We start from the raw sequence: 17,804 nt of genomic DNA, 5'->3' as shown, positions 1-17,804 counted from the left end.
ATTGATTCTATATGTGAAATCACCCTAGCCCATTCCATGCCTTCTCCACAGATCATCCTGTGAGAGTTAACGAAAGCATACATCCAAGCGACTTCCTAATAATTTTGAAACTATTGCTCTTTGATAACACCAGTTTAAAGCAAGAACCTTGAAGCAAAAACATAATTTGGGGGAGAAAGACACAGTCCTTTCCTTTTGGTTGGATTATCCTTTTTAAGCCAGTGGCTGCGTTAGAACCTTGAAACCTGGTGGGAAGAAGCAATTCTAGCATCTGAGGCATTTAAATTTGGGGGCTTCTTACTTTCAGCAAAGGATAATAAGTAAAATATCAGTAAAATAATAACCCATTACTTTTGGATTATAATTTACAATTTAAAAGCTTTTCTACATACTTGATCCAATTATATAAGATAGGCATTACCCACTAAGAAACTGAAAATCTAACAAAAGACTTAGGGAAGCCAAGTTCTTGAGAGCTGAAGGACTTCTGTCTTATTTGGTGGCTGAACTGGACTAGATGGCTTCTTATTCTTTCATTTGGCTCCCTAAGAGACTCCAGTGGGTTGGGTTCAAATAACTTTGTTAGATGGAGAAAAAAATTGGACAGGGTGAGAAGATAACCCGTGATCATAATTTCTCCAGCTTCAAAGTTTCTTATTTGGAATCCTCTTAAGCGCAGAGGTTTGCTCTTAACTGTGGCAGCCCAAATCCTTTTTCTTTGTCCAGGGTCAACTCCCTCTGATCCTCAAATAAACTACACCAAATCTTTACCACTTTCCTCATGTCTCTTATCACATTTCATTAATTCAATAGCATTTCTTGAGTGTCTACCTTGCATCAATCACTGGAATAGGGATGGGGGACATGGAAGTAAATGACATGGTTTCTGCTTTCAGTGAACTCACAGTTTATAGAAAGTTACATATCCACAAAAAAAAAATAACTAATGTATTACTGAAAAAGTTTGAGAGCTGCTTCTCTAAACAATGGCTCCCTTACTTCTTGGAGAAAATGAGAGTCAGCCTATAGCGATTCCTCCAACTTTCCTTTCCCTCCCTATATATTTAGCTGCTCCACTCATTCAGCACCAGAGACTGTCATACGAACTGAGTTCAGGGTTACTAAGGCAGTACCGCTATTTCCTCTTTCCCTCTCAAGGACCACACCGATGCCCCTTCTCTGCTGGAAGGCAACTCCTTTATGGGACCTGGGCTCTGGATCACATTCTCCTGATCACATTCTCCCTGATCTTCCCAGGAAGTCTTCAAAACAAACTAACAAAACATATATTGTTGTTGTTGTTGTTAAGTGCCTTCGAGTCGGAGCCGACCCATAGCGACCCTGTACAGGGTTTCCGAGGGTGTAAATCCTTACGGGAGTAGAAAGCCTAGCTTTGTTTAATTATAAATGGAGTAAATGCTTATTAAAGCAATTTGGAAACCAAATCAGAAAAAAAGTCATCTGTACGCCTATCACTAATGATAATATGCAACATTTTTGGTATATTTTCTTATGTTCCCACATTTATTTTATTCTTTATATACAATGGTATTTTTTGCTTTTTTTAAATTTAACATATAATTTTTTAAATGTTTCATTAAAAATTCTGTGATATCATGATTCTTAATGGCTATAAAGTATTTCATCCTATGAATGGACCATAATTTATTTAAATATTTCCCCACTTTTAAACATTTAGAGTATATCCAATGTATTGTTCTTATGAATACTATTGTACAAAATCTCTGTCCACATTTACGATAAATATTTTTTTCTTTTTAGAAGAACTCTAGGGTGTGAAGTTTTTGAATCAGAAGACATGAGCATACCAAACCCTCTAGCCTTCCACAGTCATGCTGTTGTTGTTAGGGTCTGTCAAGTCAGTTCCCACAACAGAATGAAACACTGCCCTTTCCTGTGACACCCTCACAACTGTTGTCATGTTGCAGCCACAGTGCCAATCCATCTTGTTGGGGCCTTCTTCTTTTCATTGGCCCTTAAGATTAGCAGTTCAGTACTTTTTCTACAGCAACACACCAGGTCTTGGGCTTTTAATTCCCCACATCATGCTTTCGGCTTCTGTGTCAGTCTTCCACTGTTCTGTAGGCTGTCTCCCCGCAGCCCATCTACTGCCCAGTGCTTGTGTATTTCTTTTACCTGAAGATTTAGCTAATTTCAGATACATTATTGTCCAGGAAGCCTTCCCCTATTGCCCCAACTCCTGACCTCTCTGTGCTTTCTTGGCATCATACACGTTCTGTGTATAACTCGGTTATAGTTTTTTATCTAGTTCTGTGTTCCTTTCCTCAATTAGACTGCAAGTTCTTTCAGAGTACTAACTTTGGGTCACTCATGTCCATTTTTGTATATGGTAGGTGGTCACTAAATGCTCAATAACAGCACATGACACTGGTGACTATTCCCTACATCTTCTTCCATGATGCCCACAGGATACTCACATGGGTCTCCCTCCCAGTTTCCTTACTTGAAAATCCTTTCTCTGCTCACCTTTAAATGCTATTCTCCAGGGTTCTATCCTTGTCTGTGTCTTCTAAACCTAATGGATCAATCCTATACCTACAACTTCAAGATCCTTATAAAGTACAGACGTTCAAACTTCTCTCCTGAGTCATACACTAGATTTTCCAACTGTTCACTGGGCATTTCCAACTGGAAAGTTCCACTTCCTCCTCAAAATTGCATGTTTAACACTACACTTGTTTTCTTTTCTCTAAAATTTGCTCCTTCATTCCTCAACTCAGCAAATGAAAGCCATTATCTATCCAGGCAGTGAAGCCAGAAACCAGCAGAGAATTTTCCCCTCTTCTCTCATATCTAGCAGACCACCAGTTTCTGTAGGTTTTACTCTCCTAATGTCTTTCTCTTCTCCATTCCTGCCACTCAGTTCAGCTGGTTACCAGTTACTGTCTCTTGACTGACAACCATAGCAACTTTCTAAACTGGTCTCTAAAATGCAAATTTGATTGTGTCTATTTCTCACCTCAAATTCTACCTTCAACACCTTCCTTAAGCTTGCAGTGTGAAGTTCAAATTCTTAGCTTCACAAGAGTATTGAAACTCTTCAAAAACGATTTCCCTTTCTTCAAAGTATTCTTCTCTCACAAGTACCCTGGAGTTTCAACCACTTCTGCTGCTTGCACTTAGCTGAGAACACTTGCCTTCTTTTGTCTCCCTGCTTTTGCCTGTCTCCTTTGCCTAGAATAGCCCACATACTTTAGTCTGCTGATTGGGTTCCTGTTTATCCTTCAAAATTCACCCTAAGAACTATGTCAGGAAAGTCTCCCGTGAGCCTTTGACTTCCAAACACCTGTCTGAGTCTACTAACATGTCCCTCTAGCATAGTCTTTACTCACCCCACGTGGTGTTAATGACTTGCCTGTCTGTCTTCCCAGCCATGTGGTGGACACTTTGAGGACAATGACGATGTCTTATTTTAGAAGCCTCAGAAGGATTAAATAGGTATTCAATGAATGATTCATGATGCAAGTCATAACTAAAATCTCATCCATCTCATCAAAGCCAAATGCCTAAAGCGTCATTGTCCCCACATTCTCATATCTTCTTCCTTCTTTCCCAATGTACTTGTGTTTTTCCCAAGCATTTCACTCAACTGTCTGGCAAAGGTCATTAACGACCAGTATAAGCACTGGACTGCTAACTACCACCAGGTTCAAACCCACCAGCTGTTCTGAGGGAGAAAGATGAGGATTTCTATGCATGCGAAGGTTTACAGCCTTGGAAACCTTAGATGGGTCGCTATGAGTTGGCACCAACTCAATGACACTTAACAACAAGAAGCATCAACTCCAACCAATGGTTTTCAGTCATCATTTGCTTGTCCTCCTCCCAGCATTTGACTTTATGGACAACTATCGCCTTCCTTGGCTTCTTATGTGCCACTGTCTTTAGACTCTCCCCTGATTCTGACTCTTCCTTTACTTCACTGTCTCTTCCACTGACTTCTTTATTTTTTTAACTTAATTCCATTGGAATTTCTGTTGTTACTGTTGTCAAGTATATACACAGAAAAAATACACCAATTCAACCACTTTTATATACAATTCAGAGGTATTGATTGCGCAATTTGAATTATGCAACCGTTCTTATCTCCTTTTCTGAGTTGCTCCTCCTCCAATGACAATAAACTCACTGTTTCCTAAGATTCCTTTCACAAATCTTTTGAGTTGTTGTCACTTTGATCCCATATAGGTAATTCTTAAAAGAGCATAAATGCCAAGCTAGGTGGTCTTTACTAGTTAAGCTAAACTCCTGCTTGGTTTTAAGAAGATTACCTTGGCTATTTTTGGTTCAAGGTTTAAAGATTACCTCAGGGCAATAGTTTCAGGGTTCATCCAGTAAGTCTGGAGACCATGAGAATTTGAAAATCTGTTCTACATATTTCCCTTATTAGTTAGGTTCTTCTATAGAATCTTTGATCAAAATGTTCAGTAAAGGTGTCTGGGTACCATCCAGTTCTTCTGGTCTCATGATAAGGGAGGCAATTAGCCACACATTTCATATCCTCCTCCTATTCCTGACTCTCTTACTTCCTCTGTTGTTCCAGATGAATTGTTGTGCCTTGGATGGTGGCTTGCAAACTTCTGAGACCTCAGACACCATACAGTGAACCAGAAGAAGAGCAGAAACACTAGGCACATCATCAGGCCAATTAACTAGGATGTCTCATGGCGTCATAGCAAATCCCATGAGGTGTTTTAGTTGTATATGGCTCTGTAGGATAAGCACTGGACTGCTCTCCAAAACGCTGAAAGTTCAAACCCACAAGCCACTCCTTGGAAACCCTATACAGGCTTGCTCTGAGTTGGAACCTGTTTGACAGTACTTAACCACAACAACAAGGAGCTCTGGTAGTGTAGTGGTTATGAATCAGGCTGCGAACCGCAAGGTCAGCAGTTCGAAACTGCCAGCTGTTCCAAGGGAGAAAGATGAGGCTTTCTGCTCCTGTAAAGATTTCCAGCCTCAGAAACTCTTTTCAGGGTCGCTATGGGTCGGAACCGACTCCACGGCACATAACAACAATAACCACCACCACAACATGCAGCCTCAAAGCCACTCTCCCACCCCCCATTGTTGCAAGTGGATCTATCACACTTTTTCTAATTCAAGTTTTTACAGATGGACAACTTATTGAGAACAATTGCAATAATCCTCACCCTTCACTCTCTTCCATTAATAAACTTTTATAACTCTTTGCCTTTTCTTATCTTTACACATGTTGTTGTTGTTGTTGGTTCTGACTCATAGTGACCCTGTACAGGGTTTCCAAGGAGAGGCTGGTGGATATGAACAGCCGACTTTGCAGTTCAAACTGACATTGCAGTCAAGTGCTTTGCCTACAGCGTCACACCAGGATCCATATTTGTATATAAGTGAGGCCATACAATATTTCTCTTTTTGTGATTGACTTATTTCACTCATTATAATGTTTTCAAGCTCCATCCACATCGTAGTATGTATCAAAACTGTTTCTCCTACTGGCTGAGTAGTATTCCATTGGCTTGCACTGACTTCTTGTCCTTGTCCTACCACATAAAGGACAATGTGCTCAGTCCATCTCATTCCTTATTTGACACATGCTCCCTGGGTATTCTCTTCCACTACAAATTCAATTACCACCAAAGTGCTGGGGGTTCCTTCACCTGTGTCTTCAACTCAGACTTCTTGTAAAAACTGAGGGTACTGCCATAGGCCCCCAGAATCTGCACCTTTTTCTATATTCACCTTTCTATCTGCCCAGTCACCCAAACAGAAATCTGAGAATCTTAGCTTCCTCCCTTTCACTCCCTGCTTACATTCAATAGGCCAACCAGGCCTGTTGATTCTAACTCCTGATTCTGTAGATTCTAGCTCTTAAATCTATTGCTTCCACTCCGTGTCCACTGTCTGTGACTTGTTTTAGCCCCTTAGCATCTTTTATCAGGGTAAGCACAAGTTTCGCCTAAACAATTTCCCTCCTTTAGCTTCCAAACTTAAATTCCAAACTTTTCACACCTAGCAGCCTGAGTGTTGCTGTTACTGTGTGCTGTTGAGTCAATTCTGACTCATAGTTACCTTCTTACATCCCTTATATAAGAACTACCCTATAAGGGTTTCCCAGGATGTAATATGTATGGACTGAGAGCCACAGGGTTGGTGGTTCAAAATCACCAGCTGCCACTTGGAACCCTATACAGGGTCGCTATGAATTGGAACTGACTCGATGGTGCTTAACAAGAACCCTAGGTCTTTCTACCATGGAGCTGCTGGTGGGTTTGAATTGCTGATCTTTTGGATAGCAGCTGAGCACTTAACCATTGTTCCACTAGCAGCATGAGTATTCTTTTAAAAATGCAATGGTGGTGGTGGTTATGTGCTGTGGAGTTGGTTCCGACTCATAGCCACCCTGTACAGGGGTTCCGAGGCTGTAAATCTTTACGGGAGCAGTAAACCTCATCTTTCTCCCACGAAACAGCTGGTGGTTTCGAACTGCTGACCTTGAGATTAGCAGCATCATGTGCTGAAAGCATGGCTCCCCAAACCTTCTGATATAAAATCATGTCCTTGCCTATTTCTTGAAAAAATCACTCACTATTCCTTTTGAATTCCCTGTTGTTGTTATTGTTAAGTGATGCTGAGTCAGTTCTGACTCATAGCTACCATGTATGAGTTTCCAACGAACAACTGGAGAATATTGAACCACAAACCTGTGGTTCTTAATCCAGTGTTGATCCTACAGAGCCACACCAAGACTCCCCATTCTTCTGAAATTCTGGAGTTCCATACCACAATTCTTCTGTTCCAGCTGCTTTCTGGGCCAGGAATGACTTTCTTTTGCCAGAACTGAATTCAAGGATCCCTTTCTACACAAAGCCTTTCCTAGCACCATTGTCTTTCCACTGTCAAGTCACCATCTCCCTTCTCTAGTCTGAGATGCTGCTGAGGGCAGAGACCATGTTTTTGCATATTTGAATTTTCCTAATCTAACATCGTGCCTGACACACAGCACTGAACAAGTAGTGATGATCAGTACTGTGACTCCTAGGGAGAGGTATGCGGCACCATTCCCAGTGAGCACAACTCTGGCCCAGTGAGTTTAATCAATGCCATAAAAACTTCACATCATTATAGGGCAGGTCAGACCACCATCAACCCCCAGGATACTGGCAGACTGACTCAGTATTACTTTGTGTATTTTACATAAAGTGGAGGCACAGAAACCACGGGAAGAAGGCCTCTTAGAACCCCAGAGATAGGACCTGAGCCTCCCTCCTGTTACATCTGAAGGCAAGTATCAATTTATAAGACACTGAGGACCGGAAGCCTGGAGGAGAAGCTTACCTTGTGTCTTAGAAGCTCTTTTGGGCATGTGGGCTGGACCTGTTCAGAGCTTTCTTTGCCACAGCACTGAAACTAGAATCAGAAGAGAGAGTTTAAAACTAGGGAGGAAGCAACAACAGCTATGAGTCTGGGCATCACTGCCAATGACTAGGCTGGCCAAGCTAACAAAGTGGTTAGGAAGCCCAGTCTCAGTAACACAAACTGGAAAGAGAGTGAGGAATCACATAATTGCGCTGGCAAACAAGAAAATGACTTCTCTTAAAGTTGTTCGAATTTTATGATAGGAAGTAACTCAAGGCAACTCAAACAAGGCAGGAAGGGAACTGACAATCTTGTTAACTGCTGCTTTTAAGACAGGACTTGGGGCCTTTAGATCCTTTCTTTGCAACTGGGAGGAAGTTAACCTGCTGGGTAGAAGATATTGCATGAGCTTTTGGAAGGGCTCATTAGCTTGGGGCAGTGTGAGAAGCAGAAGTGGCCACAGTAAGTTCCAGGCCAGGAGACTAGAGTTTGAAGACTGGCCAGCACACAGGTGTCATGTCATGCCTCAGGGATAGCCCTTTAAACACAAAGGGACCTGTGTGCTTTGGATATCCTTGGGGCAGCTGAAGCCAAACAGTACAAAATCTTGGCAGCTAATCTGGTAGCCTTCCCAAGACATTCCTGTCACAAAGAAGAACTGGGATACTTGAAAACACTTGGCTGAGGAGTTCATAACTCTTTCTCCCTATCACAAAAACCCAACCAACCCACTGCATTGAGTCAATTCTGACTCAGTGATCCTACAGGAAAACAGGGGTTTCAAGGCTGTAACAGTTATGGCAGCAGACTGCCATGTTGTTCTGTTGAGTGGCTGGTGAGTTTGAACACCAACCTTTAGGTGAGCAGCCAACTACTTTACCCACTGCATCACCAGGGCTCCATATCACAATCCTTATGACCCTGGCCTTAACCATTTCCTCCATAAATAAAGCCTTCCTTGATGAAACCCATGGAGCTCTGAGCACTCTACTGACAGCAAATTCCCACAGAATGTTACAGAATGGCTAACTTATATGACCCTTATTTTACAAAATAGGGAACTGAGTATGGAGGTTAAGTAACTAGCTTGAAGTTACAAAATTGTTAAGTTGCACAGCTACTGCTAGAAATGAGATTTTCAGATTTGAAGAGCACAGTTGTTTCTGTTACATCACAATGCGACCCTTTGTTGTTGTTGTTACGGAATGTCAGGCGAGTGTGAACTGCTGATCTTGCAGTTCAAATTGACTTTGCAGTCCAGCACATTAACCCACAACACGACACCAGAACTTCAATGCTACCCTAGAGAACCTGGTATTTGTCAAAGACAGAAATTGATAGCAGATCATTTTCATTGAAAAGAAAACCCCAAATCAAAGCAAGATGTCTTCTATAAATTTCTCTCTGACAGATATTCACTTTAAAGAACTCCCTGACAGCAGATTTTTTTTCCATCGAAAGTTGTAACTCCTTTATTTTCTGTTAGAAACCAGGCTTATTGATTTTGAATTTCAGAAGGTGTGGCTGGGTGAAGGGCTAGAGACCATCTGTGGCTTGCTTTCAGTTGCTCTCAGTCAAAGGTGACCCACCCACTGCCATCGAATGGATTCTGACTCATAATGTTTGCTAAGTCTATACTCAGTAAATCATAAACCAATTCAACCTTAGAGGACAAGTAGAAAACTGCTCCTTAGGGTTTCAAGACTTTAAGTCTTTACTGAAGCAGACAGTCCCATCTTTCTCCTGTAGAGCGGCTAGTGGGGTTGAACCACTGACTTTATGGTTAACAGCTCAATGTCAATCATGTTAAAACTGTTATTGTTAGGTGCTGTTGAGTCAGTTCTGACTCTGTGCACAACAGAATGAAACAGAACAAAACAATGCACAACAGAACAAAACAATGCCTGGTCCAGGGCCATCCTCCAATTGTGACATTTGATGACTTCCAATTTTCCTGGATTCATACTTTGTACATACCACATTCTGATTACTAGTAGATGTTTGCTGCTCTTTCTTCCCATTTTGAGTTGTGCCACATCAGCAAATGAAGGTCTGGAAAGCTTTGCTCCATTCACCTCACTAATGTCAAGTCTACTTTGAGGAGGCAGCTTTTCTGCAGTCGTATTTTGAGTGCCTTCCCAACCGAGGGACTCACCTTCTGGCACTGTAGTTGACAACATTTGTTGTTATTTATAAGGTTTTAAGTGGCTAACCATTTAAAAGTGATCTGTCTCTCCTTCTAACCTGTCTTAGTCTAGAAGTGAAGCTGAATCCTGCTCACCATGGTGACCCCACTGGTATTTAAAGTACTGGTGGCATAGCTTCTAGCATCTCAACAACATGAAAGCCACCGCAGTATGACAAACTGACAGACAGGTAGTGGATATTAAGATTATCCAATGGTTAACCTATATTTCTCCCTTCTCCTGTCTTTGCAAGCCTCATTGTACCTAGTTTCTCTGAGCCATTTGCTTTATCTGGAATCAGAATGGTTTCCCTTATATGCATATAGAAGAATAACTGCTCAGACTAAACCTAATATTCAAATTGCATTGTTTTGGTTCTTTTATTTACTTATACTGCATTCTCTGTGTTCTTGCTTTTGTTCTTTTAATTGTTTGGGGCATATAGCCTGACTTCCTCTTGTGAACTTTGTGTGCTGGGCCTCTTCCTTCTCTGGGGTCCAGCACCTAATACGTATGATGGCTCTCAGAAAGGCTAAAATAATGAGGTGTTGCTTGGCTTGACTGAATTTATTTTTATTCGTAATCAAGGTGATTACAGAGAAGCTGTCTTATGCATTATCATTGGAAGAAGATGTCATTTTCAGAAGGCACACTTACTGTTGAGTGGAAGGTAATGAGAGTCCCATTTCCCTTTCCTCTGTCTTTAAGGTAATCATGGTAAGCCTCTTCGTACATGGTCTGAACATGTCGTATAGCCTGAAAACAACAACAACAGGTAAATGGAGGGGGCAATGGATGGGAAATTGAAATGTTCTTCATCAAACAAAATCTCCTTTTCCACATCCTTTGAAAAACCACCATCTCCCCATATGGTTATCTGCATTTTAAGGTAGCTCTGCATATAAGAAAGAGGCTATAGATTCTGGACTATCTAAGATGCTTTTGAGGATGGAAGAACAGACTAAACAAGGGCAGATTTTTATGGACTAGAAAAATTTCTTAGAGTGGTGTTTCCCAATCTTTATCAGGCATCAGTATTAACTGAGCCCCAGATTCCTGCTGCCTGCCCACAGGTGACTCTGATGTCCAGTCAGGTTTAGGTCTTATGTCCTGCTGGTACTCCACTGGTTATATGCACTCAAGTTCTTTCATGACATGCTTTAAAAGGTGTTCATCACTATGCAAAAGATTTCTTCCTTGAGATATCGTATAAAGCTTATTAAGTGCTTTTTATAGTATGAAGGAACTGTGCCCCACCCTCAATCAACAAAGATCTCGGAGAGTCATAAGGTCCAATTCCACTTCTATATGGAGGTGAATTTGGAGGTGGCACTGCAAGATAAGCACCGAACTTCAAACCATAAGTTGGTCATTCAAACCCACCAGCTACTCCTTGGAAACCCTGTATGAGGTGGCTATGAGTTGGTTTTGACTCAATGGCACTTAATAAAAACACAAATATAACTAGCTACATAGGAAAAATTCCAAAGAAGTGACATTTACTTATTCTACATTTTTAACAATTTTTGTAATGGAAAATAAGTTCATAAACACAATACTGATAGTACTTGAAGTTATCTGAAATACTATAAATCTTAAGATTCCATTCTTCCTCAATTCAATTCTATTGAATTCCTCTCTTTTCCAGCATGTTTTGTCCATCTAAGATGACCACTTCTTATGTGGGTTGTCCTGATCATCTATTACAAACATCTACTGTTCAGGCACCACATTTAAACCACCTAGCACACAGTAGGAGTCCTGGCGTGGACTGTAGGATAAGCACTGGACTGCTAACTGATAGTTTGGCAGTCCAAACCCACCAGCTGCTCTTTGGAAACCCGATACAGTGTCGCTATGAGTCGAAACCAAATCGACAGCACTTGGCAACAACAACAGCAGGTCAGGCTTTAGTCTTTGAGGACAACACAGCCCCCTGTCCAGACCAAGTCTTAAGGACAAGTGACAGTCTAATTCTAACAAGGGATGACAATGCATGTTGTTCCCATTTCTCTTCCCCATGTCTTTAACCTAACTACTACCTCCATTTCAACTTGGACTTAACTTTAAACTGAGATCCTTACTATTATTTTTTGGATCATAAACTCTTCCCCAAGTCTAATGAAAGCTATGCACTGTGTACATCATTAACTTGGCCACTCATAGACACATATGCTCAGTTCTGTCCAGTACGTCTGGGTCAAGAAGTTCTGCTTCAGTGATAATTTTGGTGGCTGTTTGGTTTCTTATTGTTATTGTAGGTACTGATATTCTCATCTCCTACATTGCAAAGAGAATACATCAATCATTATACAGAAAACATTGAGTGTCATTTTTACTTACTACACCCTTGCCTATAAAAGCAAATACTCCAGTGGTTACTTCAGCGGCAAATATCACCAGTAGGCAGGTGAAGAACTGTAAAGGAGAGAAAACATGAATTTCATTAATTCAATACCTTTTCACAGCTTAATTAGGCTCTTTGATTTAGTTCCATCTGAAAGACATTAAGCAAAGCTATTTGTCTAAATCGATCCAAAGAAAGCCATTTTTTTTTTTTTTTTTTTTGCTTCAGTCCCCTTCATGTAAGAGCTGGATCACTTTTTTGTAGTTCGTTGATTCATTTATTCATTCAGCAGTCTTTGATTGCGCAGCTATTCTGTATTAGGTACTGTCCTTGGTGCTGGGTGTACGGTGGAGCATAAGATAAGTGCCCAGTGTCTCTGCAATCATGGCGGTGGTGATGGTGTGCCTTCAAGTCAGTTCCAATCATAGTGACCCTATTTAGAGTTCCCGAGGCTATGAATGCTATCATGGACTAACTTATATTGTTGTTTTTAAGTATTGTCTAGTCAGTTCCGACTCATAGCGACCCTGTATATAGGGTTTCCAAGGAGTGGCTGGTGAATTTGAACTGCCAACCTAGTGGTTCAAACCAACCTTATGTTCTAGTGCATTAGCCAACAGCGCCTCACAAGGGCTCCAACTTACATTATAGAGGGAATATGTGGCAAGTAACCAATACAAAAGTTAATATTATAATATCAGACTGTAGTTAAGCACTGTCGAGTTGGTTCTGATTTATAGTGACCCTGTACAGGTATCCAAGGAGCAGCTAGTGGGTTTGAATTGTCAGTCTTGTGATTAGCAGTCCAGTGCTGATCCTATAGTGCCATAGGTGATATAGAAATACCAGCACCTAGAACATTACCTGACACCAATATGCTCAATAAATATTTGATGAACAAATAAGGTTCTATTAAGAATATACAGAAAGGTTAGGAGATAGGGAGTGATCACTGTGATCTAGGCTTGGGGAGAACTGCATGGTCCAGAAAGAAGGCCTGTTGGAGGGGATGGTCCTTTAGGAACAGAAATGAGAGTGTCAATGAGGGGCTGCTTCTCTGTCCAGGTGCCTTGGGTTTACACTGGTCAAACTTAAGTTCAGTGATAACCCAAACAGAAATATGTAACAACGGGGAAAGAGAAAGAATGGATGGCTGAGGAAATGAGTTAAGAATTTTATGTAAGAAGAGATCAGAATACACAACCACAGCTGAAAAATCCAAAGGCTGCAATGAGCAAAGTGAGGCTCCCTAATAAAATAGCGGTTCTGACTCTCCGTGGAGAATTACAAGACTTTCTTGTGCTCTGCCCCTCTCTTTCCTTCTCCTTAGGCCACATTACAACTGTAGCAGTTACTTTAAATCATTTTATTTATTTACTTATCTTTAAAACAGTGACTGCTCATTAAAGACAAAGCCACAAGGGGGATGTCTGGTTACGTTACTGATCTCAAGCAAACATGTTTTCTTGTAGATAACAGTACTTTCCTGACTACAGGGTCTTATAGCTGCCTCTCTCACCATGAAATATTGTTTTTTGAAGAACAATTATTTAAAAAAACACCGAGTGTTGTCGAGTCAATTCTGACTTATAATGACCTTTTAGGACATAGTAGAACAGGCCCAGTAGGGTTTCCAAGGCTGTAAATCTTTATGGAAGCAGACAGCCACATCTTTCTTCCCTGGAAGGCCTGCTGGTTTAGCAGCCAAGCACAAGCATAATAGTCTTGTACAAGTCCTAGGCATTTTTCCTCCCCAAACATCTTCACACTAATGACTCACTGATTTGCACACTTTCCATATGAGGCAAGTACAAAGGTAATATTCTTATGCGAGAGCTGGAGAAACTGAGACTCGGGGAGAGAGAGGGTATTGGCAAGGTCTCAGTGAGTCTGTGGAGGAGCTTGGGCTGGAGACCACATCCTTGAACACTCTCCCTGCCCCCGGCCCCACTTACTGATGCAAGTACACACTGCGACTCCCGCATGGCTCCACAGCACCCAAAGAACCCCACGGTCATCATCAGGGCCCCGGCTCCAACCAGCACATACAGTCCTGTGGGAAGAGGTCAGAGGAGACGAGGCTGAGGGAGACTGCCTCCGGTCTCTCTCCCCTGGGGACCAGTACTGCTTGTTGTACACTCCAGCTCAAGATCCCAGTCATATAATGACATTCAATTGACAATAATATACTGCATAACATTTATTGAATATTTGCTAAGTACTGCATGTGCACTAGGTGACTAAACCTATGAAGTTGTTGTTAAGTAACATTGAGTTAGTTCTGACTCATAGCAACCCTGAGTGGGTTTGAATTCTGTGTGGTTAGCAGTCCAGTGCTTATCCTACAGTACTACATCAGGATTCCTATGAGGTTGTTGTTAAGTGCCGTCAAGTCGGTTCCGACCCATAGTGATGTTGTATAGGGTTTCCAAGGAGCAGCTGGTGAGCTTGAACTGCCAGCCTAGTGGTTCAAACTGACTTTGCAGTCTAGCACATTAGCCCACAGCACCATACCTATGAGGTGTTGTTGTTGTTGTTAAGTACTGTGGAGTCAGTTTCAACTCATAGTGACCCTGTACAGGGTATCCGAGGTTGCAAATCTTTACGGGAGCAGAAAGCCTCATCTTTCTCCCGTGAAACTGCTGGTAGTTTCAAACTGCCAACCTTGAGGTTAGCAGCCTGATTCGTAACTGCTATGCTATGAGAGATTCTTTTACCTATGAAGTAGGCGCTACTATTATTCTTATTTCAAAGAGAAGAAAACCAAAGCTTACAGAGGTGAAGAAATCACCTCACAATCACGAAACCAGTAAATGACATGACCAGGAATGGAAACAATGTCTGGCTGGAACTCCCAAGTCCCACACTCTGACTGATCACAATATGCCTCCAATACAACCGGCATTTTACAGTTAAGATTTTTACCTCCTGTAATGCATTACTATTATTTGTGTGAACTGGATGAATTTGAGTCCAGGGAGAGTTATGAGCTGGGGGACCAGTTGTGGCCTTTACTGCAACATTCTGTTTCTCGTGTTGTGTTGTTGTTGTGAAGTGCCATCGAGTTGGATCTGACTCATAGTGACTCTGTATAGTGTTTCCAAGGAGTGGCTGGTGAGTTTGAACCTCTTATCTTGTGGTTCAAACTGACCTTATTGGCCAGTGTTTATCACAGTGCCACACAAGAAGTTCTCCTAACAATGTTGTTGTTGTTAAGTGCCATCAAGTCCTTTTTGACTCATAACGACCCTGTATAGGACTTCCGAGGAACTGCTGATGGGTTTGAACTGCTGACCTTACGGCTCAAACTGACCTTGCAGTGCAATGCTTATCCCCTAGTGCCACACCAGGACTCCTAACAACATTAGCAACCTTCATTTGGGTGGTGATATCACTTATTACTTAAGTCAGGCTACATGGGATGATTGTTCCCATCGAGAGAGCAGAGGGCAGAAATAGCTGTTGTTCTGAGAGGACTAGAGCCCAGCCTTTTCATATTTCCTTTACTGATCTTGAGATAAGTTAGAAAACAATATGGGTCCTGGCACTTGACCTGCTACAAAGAATGCTAGTTGTTTCTTGGGCTCTTGTGCATTTTATTCCTATGAGTCACCTGGAAACCACTCCCCTTCTCCGAAGAGGGTGGGGAGCCGGTGTCCCACCTCTGTGGGGGTAACGCTGACACCCGCCTTCGCGTTCAGGGTGCTTCCTGGGGTTTCTCTGGGCTGTCGTTTGCTTAGGTGAAGCCAGCAGGTGGGCTGCTGGTTTTTTTTGCATGGCTGGGGCCTGGTCTCACAGCAGCCCTGTTCAGAGACAGGCTCTGCTGTTTCCTCCCTTCTCCTTTTCTTCTCAAAGAATTTCATAAGGGATGGATGTGGTAATGAGAAGAATGATACCACATTAAAAAGAATACTGCCACTGGCACCACTATCTAACAACATTATATTTAATTTTTCAATATGCTTTCATGTTCATCATCTCATTTGCTCCTTGAAATATCCTCTTAGAAAGATAAGTGTTCCACTTCTGTTATACAAATGGGGCTAGACACAGGGTTGGAGCCTTGGTTCCCATTCCACAGCCTCTGTGGAGCCGTGGGCTGAAAGGGCACTGGAGGGCAGTAACAATAGCACATTATTCAGTGGCCACATAGAATGTCTTATGTGTTATCACCTGATTATATCAATTTCCTGCTTAAGGTGCTCATTGCATCCCCACTGCTACATGACACAGCCTTCGCCTTCTGTAGAAAGTCACAGTTTTGTATTACTCCAGGGACAAGTTCCTCTTACAATCAAGCCACATGGGGATTCACTGCCAACTAAACGTGTTCTGCTTTCTTCTTTTTTGTGCCTTCACGAGTTCTTATATTTCTCTCTCTGTTGATGTTAGGAATTCCCTGGGAGGTGCAGATGGCTAAGCACCTGAGTATTAACAAAAAGATTGGCCGTTTGAACTCATCCAGAGGCACCTTAGAAGAAAGGCCTGATGATCTGCTTCTGAAGGTCATCCAATGGGGCAGTTCTTTTTTTTCAACACATGGGTCTACCATGTGTCGGAATTGACTCGACAACAACTGGTTAGTTTCTTGGTAGATGTTAAGTCTACAAACAAATCATATTTATCCCATCTGGAATACATTCAGCACAAGAACAGAATTCTTACTAAGTATGTGCTGGAGTCCTGGTGTGGCACTGTAGGATAATGGACTGAACCACAAAGTTGGTGGTTCAACCAGCTGCTTCTCGGAAACCCTATTCAGAGTTGCTATGAGTTGGAACTGAACTAACAGCACTTAACAATAGTGGGTAAATAAATCGCTAAATGAACCAGGTTCATTTTCAGCACTGTATTGGATAATCCTCTGTCATGGTCCATAAAGGTTCCATTAGCTAATTTTCGGAAGCGGATCTTCTTACTTCACCTTAGTCCAGAAGTTCCACTGGGAACCTCTACTGGTATTTGAAATATTGGTGACATAGCTTTCAGCATCACAGCAACATGGAAGCCACCACAGTACAAAAACCTGAGGATGGATGATAGATGGTGGTTTTGCACTCTGGGAAGTCTTCTGAGAAAGTATGAAATACAGGAAAGAGTAATACCTGTGGGTCAGCAGGGGGATCAGAGGACAGAGACAAAGGGATCTGAGGAAGACAGAGGTGCTCCCTGCTGAGAACAAGTGTGCTCAGTCCTTCAGGCAACAATCCCCGCTCACAGTCCTTCTGAATTAATGAGCTCTCCAAGAAAATCAGCTTGCTTGTACAATATCCCATTCTGAGACAATCCGGTGCCCAGAGCTCAAAGCAAACACACCCTGAAACTGACCCAAAAGCTTTAACTCTTTCTTGAGGCTTCTTCCCAACACACTTCTATCCCATGATGTATAAGTCTGGGCCCGAGACTCAGCCCAGTCCCTAAGGAGCACTAGCTGTTGGGGATGAAGGGCAAATCCAAAGAAATTTGACAAATGACAACATTTCTTGGGTCTGCTAAGCCCAGTTGCAAATCTGGCAGTAATATGCTGTACACCTGTAGCTTCCTAGGAGACTTTATCCTTATGATGGTTTGGTCCTCACAAAATAGCTGCTGAGTAAACAAATGAATTGGCAGTCGCATTTTAAATCTGAGATGGTTTCTCAAGAGCCCTCTCCTCTCTGCAGCAGCGTGTGTGACAAACGCATGACCCATTTCTCAAATCCCTCATGCTTTGGGGGTCCTAGTTCCCTTAAATTGAAAAGGAGAAAATACTTTGAAATTGCAATTTTATCATTAAAAGCTGGATCTTGCAATGCCAATGATATGTTACCAACCAGAGCTTTCTTGGGGGCATCTTTCTCCCCTGACAATTTCATCACTTCTTTCTTAGGTTTCAGACACTTTTTTTTTTT

At 41.9% G+C, this 17,804-nt stretch overlaps 1 protein-coding gene across 2 annotated transcripts in view; it reads right to left on the bottom strand.

Moving 5' to 3' along the window:
• TSPAN2 (tetraspanin 2) overlaps positions 1-17,804 on the bottom strand; it is a 62,240-nt gene that overhangs the window by 8,448 nt on the left and 35,988 nt on the right. For both annotated transcript variants that reach the window (XM_006865866.1, XM_006865867.1), the window contains exons 3-6: positions 13,869-13,966; positions 11,910-11,984; positions 10,224-10,322; positions 7,360-7,431 (exon numbers count right to left, since the gene is read on the bottom strand). In XM_006865866.1, coding sequence (XP_006865928.1) covers positions 7,360-7,431; positions 10,224-10,322; positions 11,910-11,984; positions 13,869-13,966 — 344 coding nt within the window. The remainder of the gene's footprint in view (positions 1-7,359; positions 7,432-10,223; positions 10,323-11,909; positions 11,985-13,868; positions 13,967-17,804) is intronic.

Source organism: Chrysochloris asiatica, unplaced genomic scaffold (genome assembly GCF_000296735.1).
Source record: "Chrysochloris asiatica unplaced genomic scaffold, ChrAsi1.0 scaffold00085, whole genome shotgun sequence".
NCBI lineage: Eukaryota > Metazoa > Chordata > Mammalia > Afrosoricida > Chrysochloridae > Chrysochloris > Chrysochloris asiatica.
The sequence above is the reverse complement of the archived record's forward strand: the minus strand, read 5'-3'. Positions and strand labels throughout refer to the sequence as shown.